This window comes from Microchirus variegatus (assembly GCF_963457635.1).
Source record: "Microchirus variegatus genome assembly, chromosome: 3".
NCBI classification, from domain to species: domain Eukaryota; kingdom Metazoa; phylum Chordata; class Actinopteri; order Pleuronectiformes; family Soleidae; genus Microchirus; species Microchirus variegatus.
Genome location: NC_139804.1, coordinates 30,254,246 through 30,276,763, shown reverse-complemented (window position 1 = coordinate 30,276,763; position 22,518 = coordinate 30,254,246). Strand labels below are relative to the sequence as shown.

General features: G+C 41.6%; 1 protein-coding gene across 1 annotated transcript; it reads left to right on the top strand.

Annotated features, from left to right (window-relative positions):
- Nucleotides 1–701: 701 nt before the first annotated feature.
- ttc9b (tetratricopeptide repeat domain 9B) lies at nucleotides 702–21,517 on the top strand (the record flags this gene model as incomplete). Its single annotated transcript, XM_083886720.1, has 3 exons — nucleotides 702–1,164; nucleotides 19,955–20,137; nucleotides 21,423–21,517. The coding sequence occupies 3 exons, from the start codon at nucleotides 702–704 to the stop codon at nucleotides 21,515–21,517; spliced, it is 741 nt and encodes a 246-aa protein (XP_083742846.1).
- Nucleotides 21,518–22,518: the final 1,001 nt, after the last annotated feature.

Genomic DNA, 22,518 nt, shown 5'->3' with positions numbered 1-22,518 from the left:
AGTCGTCAGTGAGGGGAATATCAGCAGGTGACGGTGGAAGGAAAGAAAGCACAGTTTTCCCTCTTATTTATTAATGTATTTGTTTACTTTTGTTGTGAGGGCGTTCCAGTTCCATGACGTCATCGAAAAACTTTTCAGAGCAAACGTTGACAGAACAGCAGAGCTGCGTGAAATATGGTCAATATAAGACGACACGCTGCCAGGGCGTCACTCTCGCCTTTTAGTGCCAATATATATGAAAATAAGCTGTTATTCATGTCAACACAGTACGTTTAAAGTGTCATGTTTCACCTGCGCGTGTTTATAAAAGTGTTTTTGTACTCGTGAAATGTGGACCGCATCAACACCTCACGACTTCTCCTCTTATTCCCCCCCCACAATGCTTTGCGGTTATGGGGGTTGTCGTGTGTGTGCTGTGCGCGCGCGCTGTCTGTGGTGCTGAAGCTGCGCGTGCCTCGGATGCTGCTACCATAGAAATTCATCCTTCCTCCTCCTCCTTCCGCGAGACAACCAGCGCGAGGAATAAGAGGTTTTTCATTGAGTCACCGCGGGTGGAAAACTGACGGTTACATTCAGGATGTTTGTACCCGCGGCTCTTCACCTTTTTATTCGTTTGTAGCCTTTATTTTTTTGTCCCTTTTACACCAGTTTTTAGAGTCGTTCCTGACTGAGTCGTCGTCTCTCCGCTCCATCCGTCCTTTATGCACAGCACTCTGCTCAGGTCCTCCCCGACGAAACACACCTACGTGTCCGAGCACCATGGTCCGCTCCAGCCGCTTTCACTGAGAGACATGGAGGCAAAGCAGCACCCGATCAAGAGCCTAAAAAGCTTCCCGGACACTGGCGGCCGGAGTCTGGCAGCAGCCGCCGGAGGAGACGGTGGTGGAGGACATCGAGCCGGCTCTGCCGAGATGGACATGGAGACGAAGATCCAGAAAGCCATCGACTTCAAGGCGGAGGGAAATCGCTGCTACAAGGAGAAGAAATTCCGGGAAGCGATAGGCAAGTACCACCGTGCGCTGCTGCAGCTGAAAGGCGTTCATGTTGTCGACGGAACCACGGGCTCCGAGGTGAACCTGCTGAACCAAGCCGCGGCCAAGCTGACCGAGGAGCAGCGGAGGTCCGTGGAGAGCACCGAGATCGAGTGCTACGACAGCCTGACAGGTACACATACACACACACACACACACACACAGTCTGGTTTCCATGACTTAAGAGGACATCACTCTGACTTACATTAATTTCCTGGAGACTTACTCACACCATAACTACTACTGGCCTAACCATAACCAACACGTCCTTACCTTCACATGTAATCATTCTAGGGACCTTTGTTTTGTCCCATTAGGGAAGAAAAGTCCCCATAATGTGGCTGTGTAAACACATTCAAGTCCCCATTGTGCAGTATGTGTATGTCTAACACTAACCTAACCTTAACTTAACCACTAATCAAATATTGAGTTCCCCAGAAAGAAGGTTTTGCCTTATAATGACTAGTTTTTGATCTTTTAAAGGTCTACTGGTCCTGAAAAGTATACTATTCCAAATGGAAACACCGAAAAAAAAAGCACATAGTGTACTGTAGCAAACTGAAGCGTTCCACAGCTTAATCTTAACCATGACAACTACCACAATCTAAGCCTAACCAGCCAAAATGTCCTCACTTTCACAAAATGTCCTCACATCCTGTTGTTTATACATATTTTTTTCACACACACACACACACCTCTGTGCTGCCTCCAAGAACTGCTGACATTGTTTGTTCCAGTTCAGCGGGTTCTCACACACAAGCCAGTATGAAACCTATTTTCTGCAGGTGCTAGTGTTCCACTGGTGTTTCTAAGTTTAGAAAACCCATCTGTCATAAAATCATTCAAGAAATTCAATACGTTTTGCTAAAAACAACATTTTGTTTATGTCAAGTGAACTATTCAGTATCACACCCAGCCTCATTGTCATTACTTAGTTTTAGTATTTGTATGTTATCTTTCTTGGACGCTCTTTTATTATGTTTGTGTATTTTCTTGTTTAAATTGTATTTTGCATTTTAAAGCGCACATAGACCGGATGCAATATAAATAAATAACACAAACCAGGGGCCCAGCAACATTTCCCAGGGTGTTTAAACACATAATCTGTGTTTATAATATTGGTAACTGATATCAGGGCTTCTGTGTTTCTTATTTCTACATTCTATTTTCTATAGTTGCTTGTAGGAAACGGTGTCAGGACTGGAGAAAACGATGTTGATCGTATAATGTGAAGTCAAGTTAGATTTCCTCTCAACATTAAGTATTCAGAAAGTGATCAGCCTGATGACCTCAGCAGTTTTTAGCCCTGTGTCATAAACAACACAAGCACATTTACTGTCATCAGAAACCTGCATGTTATTATTAAATAAAACAAATAGCAGTAAAATCTTCAGTGAGTACAGCGTGTGCTCAGCAGATGACGGTGATCTCGACACTAGAGACACGACAACAATCGCTCATGAGACGTCGCTCTGTGAACGTGGAAGATTTTGGGAAGACACGGTGCGCGCTCATTAGCGACGTTTCTCGTCCACGTTCCAGGTGCTGCCCGTTCCGGTCAGCCTGCCACGATGCATCGAAGGTCGCCTTGTTCTCTGCTGTATTTAGGAGCCTCGTCTGTAGCCTGTAGGGAGGCCACTGTGGCATGAAGGAAAGATGGGGGAGGGAAGCCAGAGGAGGAAGGGAGTGTGGAAAAAAAACGAGGGATTAGGGGAAGGGAGAGGAAGCAGCAAGATGTGGTGAAAACGAGAGAAGCACAGGAAGGAAGTCGGAGTAATATATGAGGGGAAAAAAACAAGCATTGAAAAGAACAGTCGAGAGCAGTGGAGGTGGGGGGAGGAAGGGACTGGTAGCACACGACAGGGGGCCATATTTGCCATGGCAACCATGACTGGGCCTTTTCCCTGTATATTAGCACTGCTCATACCCTCCCCTCCCCTCACTGCTGCTTCATCAGTGTGTGAACCTGCACACTCACACACACAAAGAAACGTCACCTCAACCTGATTTGTGCAGCAGGACAACCGTTTATTCCACAGCTTGTGATTCACAGTGTTGTTTTGTCTTTGATTCTGGTTCTGTTGAAATACTTAGGGCCTCTCACTGACACCTGCAGTAGAGGAGAAGGAAATAGGGCCACACATATGGTGCTCTAAATCAAATCTGTTTTATTTGTATGGCACCAAACAACAAATGTACATTAACGTGCTGAAGGAAGGAAGAACCTCGACACAGAATGAGCTTTGGCAGAATACCATCTGCCTAGGCTGGTCGTGGTGAAATGAGAAAATGGGGCTAGTGTAGAGTTGTGGAAAATGTGTACCAATAATTAGTGCTGTTCTATTAAAACCAGGTTTTCCCGTAAACCATTTGCCAGTTCTTTATAAAAAATATTGTTTTCTGAACTCCACCCCGACTGCCAATGATGACGAGTGGCTATTACATGTCATCCCTGTAATTTATAATGCTTATTCTACGTAATGTTCTTTCATTAATGACCAATATTTTACAGCTGAGCCTTTGGCAGATTGCCACGCCACAACCCAGTACACATTTTAAAATGTATTTAATCTACTTGTACTATTGTAAGATTAGTTCTTTAGGACATTTTCTGCTGCAGTAGAATACAAACAAACATCTGTGAAATACACAGCCATGGAGATGTAACAATAATAATAATAATATTAATAATAATAATAATAATAACACATGAGTAACTGAGGACCATTTAAAGCTGCAAATTAATTCACATTACTGGAGGATGTTTTCAGGAGCACACGAGTGTTAGTGACTCAAAATAATCCAGTGCCAATATCAGAACTGAAAGAACATGTTAGCCAGTGAAACCACGTCTCGCTCACTGATGTATTTCCAACGCTTTTTAGGACATTTACGGCAATGAGTAACAACATTAACTGATGATTCAGGCAATTTGTTTCCAATTCATTTAGTTTTTTTCATGAGACAATAAAAATAAGGACGGCCTTATCTTTTAATAGGTTTCCTCAGACTCTCCAAAGGAACTTATACTTAGTGCGACATATCTTTCTACATAAATAAAGAAATTAATTTATGAATCTTAAATGTTCGATAACATACAGCACAAAGTAAACGGATATATAACAAAACAAAATCATTATCAGCTGATGTGATCGGTTTATTCAATAGAACGTGTGGACTTCCTAAAACCTCTAGTAAAGCCTTTGTGTTTATTCTACCAAACCATAGAAAAAATTTGACTCACTGGGGTGGACCTCACTCTAATCTCATTTTGTACACATTAATATATTGTACTTAAAGGGATACTTCCCTCCCTCAGAGTTGTAAAATAATCTGTTTTCCCTTGCCCTACTGTGAGTCAAATGATGCAAAACTGATGAAGTATCCCTTTAAACGTGTATTAAAACAGGCATCAAATGTAGCTCAAGAGGACAATTTGTCTAGAAAAGTATCTAAAACATAATATATTATCTTCATAATAAAATGTCACTGATTTTAGAAAACAAAACGGCAGTATCGTTTAAAAGACAGCTCAGAGATGCTCATTTGACCTTAGACAAACATCTTATTGACTCCCCCGCTGTTTGAAATAATGCCGTGACACGTCGGGTGTGTTGTAATCCGGCTGCAGGTCTTTGTTGTTGTGAGGTTCCACCTGGTTACTCGCTGCTCTGACGGGCACACAGAGCACCGCGCTCATTAGTGAGCAGCTGCCGTTTGATTGGTCGGCCTCCGGTGACTCTGACGTATGTGGAGACGGCAACAAGCGGCATCAGTCACACATGAGAGCACGTGTTTTTTAAGGGTAGATGTGTTTGTGTCTTTGACTATCAGCCGGTGAGTGTGTTTGTAGGAATGGGTAGCTACTTTCGCCGTTATTCATCCTGTCAAGGTTTACTTTGCATTGATCAGTCTTGTATAAAGTACCTTAAAGGGGATATTACTAAAGTAAAAATCCTAAAGTGGTAGTACATTTACTGTACTTCAGTATCAAAAGTCATTTTCTGATATAAAATGTACTTAAAGGGACACTGTGTAGTATTTATGAGTTTATATGACCCAAAATCCACTTTTGTATACATATTATGTGCTCCTGCATTGTCTAGTCGCTGTATAATATTCTTTGTTTCATTTTCGTAGTGTTTCAAAAAGTCATGTTAAATAACATGGTCGTGGGCCGCTACTGCCTTGCCACGACGCCATGTTTCTACCGGAGCCTGTATAGACAAACGCGAGAAGACAAATCAAGCGTCTCTTTACTTGTAGCAGAAGTCCCGCCTCCTCTCTCTCCGCTTCGTCTGCTACGGCCGCGGTAGCTCGCCCTCTCCCTCGCCTCACGAACCTCATCTGCTGACATCGAGAAAGACGACGAGGACGACATTTGACCGGCTGAGGATACCCTAGCGCTCAGGGAAGGGAGGGGGTGAGCAGAGGAGTAGTTCTTTGTTGTAAATTTCAGCCTCTCCTCTAGATGGCACTATAAACTACTTACTTCACCTTCAAGTTTGAGAAATAGAAGTAAATTTATTTTAAAATATGAGCACAGCCATGGTATCTTAATGGTAGGGGAGTTGTCTTTCAACTGGAAGGTCGTGGGTTCAATTCCAGGCCCTGTTAGTCTATGTGTGTCCTTGAGCAAGACCTTTAACCCCACGTTGAAGTGTGTGAATGTGTGATGGCAAAACTGTACTGTAAAGCAGCTCAAGGCTAGAAAAGCTCTACATAAATACAGACCATTAGCAACTCTTCTTCTGATTTTATTTGCCAGTAAGGAGTAACAAATATAGTTAGAGGAAATCTAGTGGAGTAAAAGTTGCTAGAAATATAAATAACAAAGTGAAGTACAGATGCATGATTTTTTTTTTTTTACTTAAGTACAGTAAAAAAGTACTTTGTTATTACAACACTGGCATTGGTGGATAGTAAACAAGTACAATTACAGCATAATAATTGGTTATACTCTATAAGCACTTGTACAGTACTTGAATTTGTCCCAAAGTACATAGGACAATATTATGTCCCTATATTGGTAGAAATCAAATAGAAGTGTGGTTACAAATATATAAAACATATTTAGATTGTCTCAGCTTTAGAATAAACCTTGTTAGGGCAATAGAGCTCTCTCATTTTATCCAATATTCATATATCTGTTTGAACCTGGGGAGGAAAGTTCATAACATACAGCCTAGAAGCACATCGCACCTTTGGAAGTAATAAGCATGTGGTCCATGAGAGCAGCGTGACCTTAGAAACGAGGAAGACGGACATCCTTTCTGGCATACAAAGGCCACCGTAGTTGCTTGTTGGCTACATACAAAACGTAATGTGTTTGTATAGAGTAAAAGAACATATTTTTGAAAATATTAGCACCAACAGCGACGTCACCTGATTGTGTCGAAAACAAAAACAGTGGATGATGAATGTCTGTGTGTTTGTTGGCCTTGTTTAGGAGTGTGTGTGTGTGTCCCTGCAGGGCTGCATCTTAAATAGGTGACACTGTCCACTGTCTGTGTCTGCCGCAGTTCACTGTGATGCAACATAGTGACCAGAGGCAGAGACGGACCTGTCGGTCCCGCCTCACACACACACACACATCCATCCAACCTGACATCACCAACACACTGAGAGGCACACGCAGAGTTAAAAGATGCAACTGCAGCTTGTTTTTCCCCTCATTATCAATCACAAGGAAGCACTTCAGACAACAGGAGCAGCGTTTTCCCTGACCCGACGCATTTTGACAGAGCGAGCAGTTTGTGAGCTGTCGTACATTTTAATAAGTTCAGTGCGGAGGATGAAACGGGGAGCGTGATTCCTGTGTTCCTGTTCCTGAGACCTATCAGTCTGACTTTTCATTAAGTCCTGCTTGTTTTGATCTCCCTTTCTTCCTCCTGACTCGCTTCAGTCTGTGAATGAGTCATGAGTCGCAGCCTTGGGAGAGTCACAGCAGGAGGGGATGAGCGGAAAATGTTTGTTTCGTAACAACATCCACTTTTTTTTTAATGCAGCTGCTACAGCAACTGTGTTTGTCACGATGATGATACAGAGATTTCCACCTACTCATCGTATGTTTTTTTTTAAAAAAAGGTCACAGAGATTGACATTTAAATCACATACTACAGCTTTTTTCACATTTCCCACCATGTAATGATATTTTGAAAGGAAAATCAGTTTGATTGTGGATATTTTCTGCTGTGACAATTTATTACTGCGGGAGCAGAACTGTATGAATATTTAAAGACAGTAACCTATTGGACTGTATGATTTTACAGTGCAACGTTCAGATAAATTAGCATTTTGGCTGATTATTGTTTCTCTGTGTTCACCAGCTGTTCAAAAACAGTAAAGCTGGGGATTGGAAAACACAAAACAACAAACTAAAGGAAAACTAAAATGTTACTTAAAGCAGAGAGGAACTCGAGGCAGGTCCCCAGATAGATGGTTTACTGAGGCGCACAATTCCAATTACAGTATTCAGAGGCATTTGATCTACATGCATTTTAACCATGATACGCTTTGGCCTGAATGCAGCAACACAAACATTTAAATCCATTTCTTGTGACCTGCAGCCATGGATGAACTTATGAACCATGACGTGACATCACAGGCTTTAAATAAGCCTTTAATGAGCCCGTTGGTGCAATCAACATCTGTTTTTTGCCTGACCAAAAATAAAAGACCCATAATTTGATGTGCTTCTATTTTAAGACCCGCACACACATGCTGTTGCCCCACTTCCTCAGCTGCTGTAGATGATGAAGCCTCCTGGGTCTCCATCAGAATGATGTCAGTGAAGTGTAACATCACATATGGAGTGATTTCACCAGTCCACTCCAACCCACGGCTATAGTGTACAGTCACAAAACACACAAAAAAACAACATAGAAAACTCCTCCATTTCATCTTCTTCTAGCTCTGTCACCAGGGGGATGTGGCACGAGGAAAAATGACAGAAGAAGAAGAAGAGCGTAGTTGTGAGGGAAGGAGATGGGCGAGAAAGAGGGCTTGTATAAGCAGTTCAGAGAGGAGCTGTCTGGTGCTGATAGGAAAGAAAAGGACTGTTACGAGTGTAGGAGGAGAAGGAGACGGGTGGAGGTTTGGTTGGTGTTTTTCCTCCCCTCTGTGCATGCATGTCTGCCATTGGAGGAGTGGCCAGAGCAGAGCTGTTGTGTGCCAGAGCTGCAGATGGTGTGGCATTGCTGTTATGGGAATGACTGGCACTCCCTTTACTGAACCACTCGCACTGCACACTGTCTGTCTCCCCTTATACCAAGCCTCCGAATTACCTCACAGCTGAGAGAGATTCAGAAGAGGCGGGGGGTGGTGTGAGTCGGTACAAAAGATGCAAAGGCAGAACTGGGAAGGGAGTCAAAACAAGGGAGCGAGACAAACTGGACAGAACTGTTAAATATGAGGTAATTACATGGCAGAAGAGAGTAAAGCAGAGCGCCAAGGTGGGGATGAGAGGAAGAAAACGCTTCCTATTATGACCTTTCAGTAGTTTCAGATTGTCATAGCTGCGATATTATGTTTTTCCTTCATTGTACAGAGGGCAAGGCCGAGAAATTCAATCCAGACCAACCGAGCTGATTGATATCACAATCTGGACAGTCCCAGGTGACTCCTGTCAAAACAGTAAATCAGATTCGATCGTCTGTCAGAAAGCATAGGAGGGGAGGGGAGGTGACAGGGAGAGGTGAGGAGAGAGAAAGACGGAGATGAGAAGCAAAAATATGCAAAATGTAGGCTACAGTTTTTTTATTTGTATCATTACAATCCATTCTTTTTATCAAAGTGGAATTAGTGCATATTTCACTATATACACAAACGAATAGCTGATACTAGAGAAAGTACTCACTTTATCTCACGAGATTGTGTTTTCATCCAATCATCTTTTTGAGTTATTCTGCTCACAGACAGAAAGATGTGGTCAAAAACATACAAACAAACACTAAAGACACCAAACAATACAGTAAAAGAAAACGCAAAGGTGCTTAACGCAAATGGCGACAATCACTGTCTATCAATTAATGAAAACAAATGCATTTCCTAATTGTCACAGACGTACATTTATCACACTTCCTATTTGTGCTAATGTTCTGATTAGTGATGTTTAAAATAACACATCATGAAGTAAGCTCCTCGTGATCCTGACGGGAGAATAGCAAAACAAACTGAAAGTGGCTCGCAAAGCTTTTTTTAGTCTGTGGTTGAGAGTCAAGGCGTCAGCTGAGAGAAAAGTGAAACAGATGCCCTTTCCCGACACCCTCAGAGAGAGCGAGCGAGAGCAAGTGCCAAACGCATGATAGCGGAAAAAAGCAGAATATTCATCCTCTCTAAGCTCACAGTAATGAGAATTTGCTAAATATGTTAAGGCATATCTAACCCCCTGTGCTCCATTGGACGGAGCAGTGAAATCCAATTGGGTATTTTCATTTATCTGTTGTGCTCCGTGCTGATAAAACCACGTTGCTCGCTATCTTGAGCCGTCCCTGCTCGGCCCGGTCTGCTCTGACACTAAATGCTTCATTACATGCGCTGCCAGGGCTGGACAGTAAAAACTCAACCTTGTGATGCCCTGTATGTAACAGTGGCAGTGAAATGTAATGGTTGCACTGAGCCTGTTTTTCCTAAGCCATTCCTGAAAATGCACCAGAGCCACTGAGTTATTTCTGCCTCCTGAACAGAAAGTATGTAAGAATATCTGTAAATATCTGTTTTTCATATGTGAAGCAATACTATCAGATCTGACTGAGGGAGTGTCCGTTTGTATACAGTGGCAGCACAGGAGCAGTGAGCAAGAAGTAGTTTTAAAAACTGTTTTGATCCATAAAGCCAAATATTCCATGTTTGGGTTCATAATGGGAGTACACAGATCAAAAAACAACAAAAGAATTAGCTTTCAAATTGTCTTTATTTACACTATATAGTGCTTTTTCAAGTCTTGATGAACATTCAAAGCAGTTTCACACTGCAGTTTTTTTTTTGAGCAGCAGAATTCACTTTTCACTTCCACCTTTCGTAGGCACTTCTTTGTGTTTTCAGTGTTTCACAAGATCTAAACACTTTCTCTATACTGAGAAACACAGAGCGTTGTGTGAACACATTTGACAATGGGTTTAATCTAATCTGGATGTTTGTTTACGTGTAAAAGTTACAAACTACAGTTTGTAATGAATGAATGAATGATAATGAATGATGAACTAAACAATTCTATGTTAAGAAGTGATTTACCTCTACAGTTCCCCTGTGCTTAAACCATGCTATATATGGTCTTCAAAGTTATGAGATCTCATTCTTTAACGATTCAGTTCAGTTGAGTTCAGCCACTTAGCAGCAGCAGGAAAGCTCTACTAAAGCTCACAGATTAACGGCTGACTCCGTGAAAAATTCTCTTCCGAACCTTTTTGGCATCGCTCTCTGTTGACCTTTGCAAACATTCTCATTAATCTTGTTACCGCTCTATCGCACAGAACGCGCGTTCCTCAAAGGAAACGGTAGCAACGCACAGTACAGCAGATTATCCAGAGAGCGGTGGATCCATGATCCTAAACACAGCTTTAATTTTTCTTGACAATATTTGACTTGAGAGTGCGTGGTCAGATTTCAAAAGCAATTTGTTTGACAGTAGCGAAAGATCTATAGATATGAACTACAGATATAACCATGATAGAAATGTCTTTGGGGCTTTATTAAACTGCACTTATCTATTATTTGAATGTCTGTTTTTACACAGGAAGACGTATACAATAAGTATCATGGACACTCATTTAGCTTTTAGGCACTAAGTGTAATGTAAACTGAACAGTACAGTCCAGAGCTTCATTTCTCGTCGAGAACCGCAAGCAACTTCACGACGACCCGACTTTATCTCACACAGTGGACGAGAGGAAATTGCTCAGCCGAAGTTCTGGAAACTGCGAAGTGCAGTGCAGTGCAGAGCATTAAATGATTTCATCTTCAGTGAAGTCATAGAGATGATAGCTTCCTCCTCGCTTGTATAAATATTTAAGTAGGTTGAGCATTAATCCTGAATCAGCGACTATTTTAGGAGAGCAGAACAAAGTGGGAGGGTGGAAACGATGATGGAGTCGGGTAGAAGACAGAGGCTCGGACAGGACGATTGTGATACACGGGGCCAAACGGTATGGTTTATGATTCTTACCTTGGACCTCACAGTAAACAAGGAAGAAAAGTGGTTTTATTTAATTTTATTCAACTCCCTCTGATATAATATATCAGACATCTGGTTACCTGACACTCCAGGACACTGGCTATTCATGTAAATATGAATGCACCAGCGGTTTCCAGGTGTGATTGGTAGCGTCACTGTTGGCAGGCTCAACACAACAGCCACAAAGCTTTTGAAGCAATAGTAAAAATATTGGGCACCATGTATCTGTGTGAGCGTATTGGCACAACTTTTTATTAGAGTTCACCAAGTGTGAACACCCAGTGAACTAGCTTAGCTTGGAGCGCTCCGTCTGCTAGCAACAACATATGGCTCCCAGCAAGTCTACATCTCATTAAGCAACCTTGTGCTTTTCTTTGGTTGTTCTGTTTCTTAAACCAACAACGCATAGAACGGTAATTAGTCAGCGTGAGCCGTGTGAATTGGGTTTTGTAACGCGCCACGTGAGCTTATCCTAAATCCTGCTATTCCTACTTTTCCCCAAATGGTTACTTTTGCCGTTAGCCACATGCTAAATTATACTGTGACCTAAATTAACACATTTTGTAGTGCTGTAACTATGTTTTATTAATGTTAGTATTGAATTTTATGAACTATTTTACCCCTTTAACCATGTCACATGTATATCAGGTTGATTTGTCACACAAATTAATTTCTACACTGTTACAAATGTTCCTGTAAAGAACTGGCAGCGGGGTTGCCATTATGACACTGTAAAATTAACATCTTTTTACTGTCACTGAAATTTACAGTTTGAAAAATACAGTGTAAACTGATATTTAAAATTACTTTCACTGTATTTTACAATTACATGACTATTTAGCTTGTATTAATTGTACATTTCAATAATCTATTAAAAATATTGCACACAGTTAAAGGCACTTTTGTTAAGAAAAATATGTTGCATGTCATTGACTCTAGGTTTCACAAAATCTCAGTTTGAACCTGGCCACAAGCAGGGAAGGCAAACTATAATAAAATTGACCTACTGATTTTTCATTCATATGATTAAAATGTAAGAGACAAAGCAGCTTCTTATTGCACTTTCTTTTATTTGAATGTTAAGATGACATCTAAAACTTCACATGCTGAACAAATTGCATGTTAAAAATAGTATTACTAACATACATATATTACACATATTAACAGTATAAAGAACATATGGCGAATATTATGATTGTAAATTTCAAGTCATTCCAAGATACTTTTTGTTTTTGAGAAGAAAGTCAGCTCACTGTCAAAGTGCATCAGGGCAAATGGATAATTTCCTGAATTTCAAAAATTAATTAAAATTATTCCTTAAGAGGTTTGCAAATATAATTCAATGGATCCTTGTTCATTAAGCACAGGTGTTCACACCTTATTCTACCTCTATTACAACATGAATTACAATTTTTCCTAAGTAAGGTGTAAATACATGCTGAATATTTACTAATAAAGGGCTAGTATTCTACTTATACATGTTAGTAAGCACCTCGTTAATGGTGAATGTGTTCCCTAATCTAAAGTGTTACCAATATCTTTTCTCCCCAAAAATCCACATCTTTACTGTACGTTTTTATATGAGTTTGAGTACTACAGAGTACACACACAGTCAAACATGAGCACTACTGTGTACTAGAGTGAGTCATTATTTTGTTTTTTTTTAACACCATGTGGAGCTGTGTTAATCTTCCTGTTACTGCGACACGGAATGAAAAAGATTGTCTGCACAAACACTTTTTTAAGTAAAATGGTGTTTGACGATGAGATGAGCTTCTATTACTTCTCTGTCGAGTTGAATCACAGAAGTCATTCTGTTCATTTTCTCTGCAGGGAAAACACTTTCTGCCAAACCCTTGTCTATGTCACATGTGAGTGTAATGTAAGAGTGGAGATAATCTACCTGAACAACAGAAGATAGGAAACGTGCAAGGAGGAAACGAGGTTTGAAAGCGGGATGAGAATGTGGATAAAAACACTGGAAGTGACTAAAGGCCACATTATACTTCTCCGACTGCGTAATGCGTTATCCGACTGTGTAACCACGGAGACCCCTCAAGCCTTTATACTTCTGCGTCGCAGTGACGGATACACACTGCAATTTCCCGCCCAATAAGTAGGGGTTGCTGCGGAAGGTTGTTGTGCTTCTGTCTACAGTGAGCAATGGCGTCCGAGAGAGAAAAAATGTTGTTGAAACAGTGGCCGTTTCTCACTTTTCTGTGTCACGGTACGCAGTTTTAAGATAATTTGAGGCGAGAAATTGGCCATTTAGAGTCTAAACATGTGCTGTGTGTATTAAAATATGACGTATTTATAGTTTGGCAACGACGTTGTCGGAAGTGATCAGCTCCACCTCTGTGGATGCTCGGTGCTCACTGTGAGCCGGCACAGAGCAGCGTTATCTCGGCCTGTCCTGAGGACCAATCGCAGCTCTTGCCGTCTCCGTTGTCCCTTGACGGAGTGACGGACACTTAAAAAATATTTTGTGCAGTCGGAGACGACGCAGTGGCTCTGCAACAGGCTCTGCGTCGACGCAGAGGGCTCTGCGTAACCTACGCAGAGCACTTCACGCAGGAGTATAAATTGGGCTTAATGAAGGTGGAGTTGATGCTGCGTCAGTGAAGATGAGCGAGTGAGGAGCTGTAGCTCTGGCCCTCTCCACAACAACGAGTGATTTCCAAAATCCCTTTAGGTGGAGCTATTCTTAATGGGGCCGGTGAGGTCACTGTCTGAGAGATAAAATCTCATTTTGTCTCTGTTTTGATGCTTGTAAAGAAGAGCCAGCAGAGGCAGTGAAAGGTGAGAGGAGGGCAGGGAGAGGGGAACATGGGAAGTACATGGATGAGAAGAAACGGGTACGATGAGTGACAAAGATGGACGCCGTTGTAGGAATGTGAGGGAACGAGGAGTGTGCGAGATCGCCGGTCAGAGCGATCGGTCGCTCCATCTGCCATTATCTTCCTGCAGAACTCGTTATGATGGTGGCGGACAGCAGAGGGATCATGTCACGAGCATTTTTAAATTAGCTCCGTCGTGGTGTCTCGCACCTGGTGTGAAGGAGAGGGGAGAAAGTTTAAAATAAAAGATGTAGGAACAGAGAGAGAGGAAAGTGAAAGACAAAAAGGTTTTTTTATTTTTTTTTGACACCCATCTTCTTATTTGTTCTGTGTTTCTTCCCTTGGTTTACATTTCACCTCTTTTCCTCTGGCACAGATATTTTGTCCTGTCATTATTTTTTCCCCTCGGCTGTTTCTGATGTTTCTGTCCTCGCTCACCCCCCGTGTCTCTTCTGTAACACCCCCTCCTCCCCTCCCCTCCCCCTTCTTTTTTTCCGTTCCTCACTGGTGTCAGTGCTGTGAAAGCAGAGTCTCCATGCAGACTGACTCTCTGTCTTCACACATGATGCTCCGGGCAAACCAGTGGGGTTCCTGAGCCTTGTGAGAACCACTCCCACTCTCTGCGCCTCTGATTCCACAATCACCCTGACACACACACAGAGACACACACTCGACAGCTGCCTTTGCACACTTTGTCGTGTTTTAAACTCATTCTCATTCTCATTCTCAAATCTTTCTGCTCTGGTTTTTCTGCTTTCCTGGGTCTCGTCGATGCCTGCCTCGCTGTTGAAACGAGACAGAAGTTGCTCAAGCGAAGAAAGAGATACTTAACACTGAGCGGGCGACGGAAAGCCTCGGCTTATTCTTCGGCGCCTGTGCTCAAGTCCCTCATTAAGACAAACCTATCTGACTTTTGTGCAATTTCACACCTCATTATTCCTCCTCTCTCATCTCACATGTACATGGATGACCTATATTATAGGTCAATATTGCATTTTTAATCAAAACAAGTTGTCTTTCATAGAAAGATTCGAGGTGAGCTTGGCAGCCGCTCCACTTTGTCCTGAACTGATCCTGTTTTATTGAGCCATTCATTTTAATACAGGAACAAAGATAATCTTAATTTATTTATTTCTTAATGCTTTCGAAAAATCCAATCCAAATGTATTTCATAAAACAGACCGTATATGAAACAATGTAAACTAGAAGCAGTATAAAAAAACAATAAAACTCATAAAAACGGTATTAAAAAACAATAAAACACAGAAACAAAGCCAAGAAGCAATATGAATATACTTTATATATAAAACACTTAAACTGCCAGCTCTTAAACATGGTCAGGGAACGCCAAGGAGAAGAAGTGGAGGGGTTTTTAGTCGAGATTTAAAAACAGATTTACGATAATATTATCACGATAATATAAATTCACAGCACAATTCACTTACTGTACGTGCTTTTTATCGCAATGACCGATAGGGATGTTAATCTTTGGGTGGCTCACGATTTGATTCAAAATCGATTCTCGGTTCAAACGATTCTCGATTCTAAAATTATACAATGCATAGTGTGTTAAGGCAAATTATGGCATCAAAACAATACAGTTTGTATAAGATAATGTGATAATGTGATCACACAAAGGCAAACTTAAGACAAAAGTTAACATTTATTCATTCAAAACAAATAAAAACTTACTGTACAAAAAACTAACTTGCATAAATAAAAGCTAAGGCTAGCTGCCTTTTTCTCCCAGAAGTTAAAAAAATAACTTGGACACAAATAACACAAATGGGTGTTTTTTTCAAAATAACATAATAAAATTATTTAAAAAATTCTTCCAAAAATCGATTTTTGAAGTTAATGACTCGATTCAGAATCTTGGATGATTAGAATCGCGATTCATATGTGAATCGGTTTTCCCCCACCCCTAATGAGCGATAGTAATCATATACTGTCCATAATCACTATGATCACTGCAGCCACAGCTGAACACCTCGGCCCCGGAGATGTTTTGAGTGTCCTCTCTTTGCTCCATGATCCCGCCATTATCACACCCTTAATGCATCTCACCACTCTCTACATTCCCACTGGCATGTTATCCATCTGCCTAATGGGCCAGCAGGGTGCGGCCCGGGCCAGTCATCACTTGTGCACAATACTTGTGTGCATATGTGTGTGTGTGTGTGTGTGTGTGTCTGTGTAGTCACATGACTTTTAGTCATTGTTTTGCATCAAAGCGGTTCTCTGTGTGTTTGTGTCTGCCGTATTTACACTCACTGGTTTGTTTAAACCTGTTTGAATGTCTCTGTGTCTTTGACTGTGTCTGCGTTGTGCACTGTGGGGCGTGTCCTGTGCGTGTTCACGTGCGAGTTTCACTGAACTCACTTAAGTGTGTCAGCCATTAGGCCATTATGCTCTGTAACTGAATCCCCTGAAAGCCCAGCTGACGTCCACATCGCCAGAGGGCGATAATGGAAGGGTGTGTGTGTGTGTGTTGTGTTGTGTTGGGAAGGAAAAGCAGCCGTGTTGTTGTCGTCGCTGCACGGTTGTAAAAACAAACCGAGGAGCTGAGTCTGTAGGACAGGTAGAGGGCGTCTGAGGTGATTCCCTCTAACAGTGATCTCTGAGGACAGCTGCTCTGTGCTGAGTCATGAGCTTCACTGAAACACTATCACTGTTATTCTGGCTAATTCATATCTTCTCTCATCGGCAAATGCAACATTTAAAGGATAAGAATAAATGATCTCGTAAGAATAAAGGGTGAAACATTAAAAAAATATATTTTTAGCAATCGTTTTAGTCGGTTATAATTTACTTTTCAGGTTATGATTCAACAAATATAACTCGTACTCAAACACGTCAAATGGGATTAAAAAGAAATCTCTAAAACAACATCCAAGCAAAGTGAGGCAGTTCCTTCTGTACTTATGTACTTGTGCAGAAAGATGCACTTTCAGCAGAACCAAGCAAGATTTTCTTTTTACATTAGTAAAACAGTTTCGGGGTCATTGTGATGGTTAAAGAAGTCTCAGGTCTCACCAGGTACACTCTTAGAAATAAAAGTATGTAGAACCATATAAGGTTCTTCGGCTTGTCCTCATAGGAGAACCCTTTTTGGTTCCACCTGGAACCCTTTTAAAAGCCTTTATTCAGAAAAGGGGTTTTACAGGGTTCTCTGGATCAAAATGGTTCTTACTGGAACCATTAGTGTTACCAAGAACCCTTGAAAAAACCTTTCTTCAGGAAAGGGTTTTTCAGAAGCAAATGGTTCCAGGTAGAACCTCAGCCCAGACACTTTTGGAACCCTTATTTCTAAGAGCGTACCCCATGTAAGCTCAAGGCAAAGATAGCGTTATTTTAGACATTGGTCATGGCAGAGCTTGCGAAAAAGAAGCAGAGGAAACCATTTTTCACAATCCCTGGATTTAATCTGGGCTCTCTTGATTTAGACAGCTGTCTTTGGACTTTTTGTTGCTCTCTCTGTTTTCCTTACCTTTGTCTGGTTTCCTGTTTTATTTTGTACTTCATCATAGTCTGTGAGCCTTGTTAAGTTTGACTTCCTGTACGCTTAGTTTTTGTACTTTTTCCACGTGTATCCGTCTGGTTCCTGTTGTTTGTACTCCCTTTTTTTTTTGCGATTTTCTTAATTTTTGCAAACTGCATTTGGGCCTCCATTTTTTTTATACCCGTGACAGTCGTCAGAGTTAACGAGGAAGAGGAACGGACTGTGTGACTGAGTGAGGGGTCAGACATGGGTAAACATCGGACTGGTAAAATGGATGCCATCCAGCATGGACTGTTGAAAACAAGTGCACATGGCCATGAGAGGGGAAGGGAGGGTAGTGAGTCAGTGAGTGTAAGTTGGTAGGTGATGGATGTTTACGGTGGTGTCGTGAAAATATGTCAAATAAGACTTGCAAAGTTCCTCTTCAAAGGTTTAAAGAATTAGTGACAGTTAATGTGAGACTGCTAACAAGTGGAAGAAGGCTAAGAAAACCAATATTTTTTTTATTTTTTGATATTCCATATTGATATTCCATTTACCAATAAACCTTGCAAATTGTTACAGACTGAACCTTTAATTCACTGTGTATCGCTTGCATTAGAACGTGGTCCTTGGCATAAACACTGACCTTTGTCGAGGCCAGTAGTCCTCATGGAGACAAAAACCTGGTCCTAATGAGGCAAATCATATTTAGGGTTAGCGTTAGGGTTAGGCATTAACTGGTTAGTGATTAGGCTTTGGTTATAATGGCTGTACAAAAGAATGGAAGTCAATGCAGAGTCCTTTAAAGCCATGGTTCTCAAACGGTGGCACACAAGCTTCCTCTGGTGGTATGAATACTGTTCTGCTGCTTATTACCACAGAATGTGGTGGAGCTGTGGAATGTGGACCGCAGTGCGTAGAAAATGAAACAAATAACCCCCCCAAAAAAAATCATTTATTAAATAATAATAACGAACGTCACCTTATCTGTTGCTCCATCGAAATCTAATTTCATTACACCAGTGTGTGTGTAGTACATGTGAGGAAGAGGAGGATGGTGAGAGAACAAATTATCTTTCTTATTGGGAATACTTCTCAGGTGGTTCTTGGCATAAAAAGTTTGAGAAGCACCGCTTTAAAGATGTGTGTGTGTGTGTGTGTGTGTGTGTGTGTGTGTGTGTGTGTGTGTGTGTGTGTGTGTGTGTGTGTGTGTGTGTGTGTGTGTGTGTGTGTGTGTGTGTGTGTGTGTGTGTGTGTGTGTGTGTGTGTGTGTGTGTGTGTGTGTGTGTGTGTGTGTGTGTGTGTGTGTGTGTGTGTGTGTGTGTGTGTGTGTGTGTGTGTGTGTGTGTGTGTGTGTGTGTGTGTGTGTGTGAGGAACACGATGTTTTTATCAGACCCTTTAGATTCACACTTGTCTCACCATCTCCTCTCCTCCTCTTCACCCCCCGGCTGCCCATAAATGCTCCTCCTTCCTGTTCCCTTCTCTCTCTTCCTGCCTCTACCCCCTCTGTGTGTCTCTCACTCCTGACTCACTCTGCCTCATGGCTAACACTCCCTGACTGACTCGGTTTTTTTTTTTCTTCCCAGAATGCTGTCTGTGTGTCAAGGGCAGATTCAGAGAGCAGACAGTGGGGCGGTGGGAGGGGGGGGGGGGGGGGAGTCGGATCATGGAGAGCGATAGAGAGTAAGGATGGGTTTGCAGAAGATTCGTCTGTGGAAGCAAAAAAATATATATTTAAAATGTCAAAGTGCCCTAACCCTAACCCTAGAAGCAAAAAAAAAAAACCTTTTGAGTGGTTGTGATCATGTTTGAGTCATCAGATATCTGCCGTTTAAAAGCTGTGACGTGTACTGATGCTGAGAAAGGCTTTAGTGAAGGCACCAGTATCAGATTAATGACCACAGTGGGTACATATACATACTCTGAACTTTTTCAGACAGTTAAAGTTTGTCTCACTCCTTCCTCTCACCCCAGATCACTTCTGCATCCTCCTCTCCTGCACTTCTTTCCCCCCGCTCTTTCACTACTTAACACACCTGCAAAGTCAGGCTACATGATTTGCAGCCTCATTATGTCTTTATTCTTCTCTTATATACACACACATAGAGCTCATCAGCATCGTGTAGACAAAGTACCACTTTGCAAGACTTTTCTTTTTGGGTCCTCGACTCTGTGAGACACTATTTATAGCGTGAGGATGTCCTGTGGAGACTACATTTCACAGGGGCTCTATTAAAAGGCACAGAGTGGGACGTCAGCAAAACATCTTTGTCACTCCTGGGATCTAATTTAGACTCCTAAATGAGACTTTTGGTGATGTTTGCATGGACACACAAAACGAGGCAAATGTTTGAAATGTATCGTCGTCGCTGGTGTTTTCCACTTAACTGACGCTCCTTCACTTTCCCCCCCTTTCCTCCCTCACAGCGTGTTTGTTGCAGTCCGAGCTCGTCAACTACGAGCGGGTGAAGGAGTACTGTCTGAAGGTGCTGAGCCACCAGAGAGACCACTTCAAGGCCATGTACCGAGCCGGCATTGCCTTCTATCACCTGGGCGACTACGAATGTGCTCTACGTTATCTGCGTGACGCCAAGAATCGTGAACCCACAGGTGAGGATATTTATAAATGTAGTGACAGGAGAAAAAAAGGTATGTTTACGCGACGATAGAGTGATAATATGGCGATGATTTTATAATGTTATGGGAATACTGTATTTATTTCTAATGCTAGTTCCACCACAGTAAGAACAATGGTGGCACTTTAGATTAGGGAACACATATTCACTTCATTAACTAGGTACTTACTAACATGCGTATAAGTCGCATACCAGCCCTTTATTAGTAAACAGGTAAATAAAGTATTAACACCTTATTCTATCTCCATTAGAACATAAGATTTTTCCTACATAAGGTGTTAATATGTGCTTAATATTTACTAATAAAGGGCTAGTATGCTACTGTTAGTAAGCACCTAGTTAATGGTGAATATTTGTTACCAGGATTAGTATTGTGACACATGGAGGAAATTAATAACATGTCGCCTCTGCAAACCCAGGCAAAATGTATCTTTATTGGGGTCTTTTTTTTTTTTTTTACATGGAAGACATTTAAATTAATACACACAGCATGTAATTTGTGCTGCTAGGGGTCTTTCAATTAAAGCAATAATAGAAGAACTGGTTTAATGGCGTTCTGAAGCCCTGAAGCATTGTGGGATCATGGGAATTGTTGTCTGGGGAGAGCTTTGGTGGCAGGGAAACGTGACTGAAATGAAATGATCAGTTACCAAGACTAGAAATGTGGATTTATTTGGCTTTTAAGAGAGCTGGAAGCATTTTTTTTGGTTAATGTAAGTACAAACTACACTACTGTTCAAAAGTTTGGGGTCACCTATACAATTTTTTTGTGTTTGACACAATTAAAAGTCGCACCTTTATTCATCAAAAGAGTTGCAAAATGAATAGAAAATATAGTCAAGACATTGACAAGATTAGAAATAATGATTTTTATTCAAAATAATCATTTTGCTTTTGTCAGAGAACCAGCAAAACTGTTTTCAGCTGTGCTAACATCATTGCACAAGGGTTTTCAAGGGTTTTCTAATCATCCAATAGTCTTCTAACGCGATTAGCAAACACAATGTACCATTACAACACTGGAAATGGGCCTCTATACACCTATGTACATATTCCATTAAAAACCAGGCATTTCTGATTCATTTAATGTTATATTTATAGGGAAAAAAAGTGTTTTTTCTTCAAAAAATAAGGACATTTCTAAGTGACCCCAAACCTTTGAATGGTAGTGTATATATAACATTAGTCTAATATAGTTATAAACTAGTATGTCTTTCTCATCAATGCCTCAAATTTAAGCCTGACTTTTCCTCACACAGACACCAACGTGCTGCGGTACATCCAGCTGACAGAGATGAAGATGAGCAAGAGTGGACACAGGGAAAGAGAGAGCAACAAGGAGACCCTGGGCTAACCCTCGACCTTCTCCGCCTCCTGACCCTTTCACCTTTGACCCTCCTCCCCCTCCTCCTCCTCCTCTCCTCCTCCTCTCCTCCTCCTCTCCTCCTCCTCTTCCATCGACTCCGGACAGCAGCACAGACACAAGTGACAGACCCAATCACCTGCCACCGTTGGACAAAAGCGGGAGACATATCAAGAGCTGTCTGCAACCCTTCTCCCTCATCCCTCTCTTCCTTCCTCTCCACTTCTCCCTCGTTCTCCCTCAGGTGCTGTGGTCCCTCTCCCTATAGATGCAGACAACAACAAAAAAAAAACAAAGAAAATGCTGTATTATACTCGTAGGAAACCGTCGTTGCTGAGGACTGAAGAAGGAGCTTCAAAACATGTGAAAAATTGCGTGATTTACTAAGCGTTTTAAAAACATGCTGTGTTTCTGCTGTTAGTCTCTTCTCTGAGAATCTCTGGGTTGGGAAGCTGGACCCACACTGGGAGGAGGGCGGTTCATGAGGAAAAGCAGGGGGGATAATGAGAGGTTTGATAGCCCAGTTTTGATTGTACATTCTACTCAAACAGGAGTTTGCACTGCAGCCCTTGACCCAGACAGACAGACTAGAAAAATCTTTCATGAAGTCGAGAAATAGCCTGCCTCTGTGCTTCATCTATTGCTCTTTTTTGTCCCCGTTGTCTTTCCTGGATGTTTTATTGTCTCAGTTTCTGGACTGTTTGAATCCAAGGGCTAATTCAAATGTTCATAATCTGTTAGTTTGTTGAATTTACGTCGTCGTCGTCCGTCGTACTCGGAAGTGAGCGGTCAGGTGTGTTATTGAAGGAACTGGTGTGTTGTTGAATCTGTTTGGATCATTCCTCCCTCCTATGTCCTATCTCCTTTTCCCCCTCTCTAGTTCTCCCCTCAATGATGTCACACAGTAGCCGATGGAATCGGAGTTCTATCGACCGCAGTTTGCTCGATGGAGATCCACTCTCAAGGTTCACAGCAGAAAAAAAAAACACAAA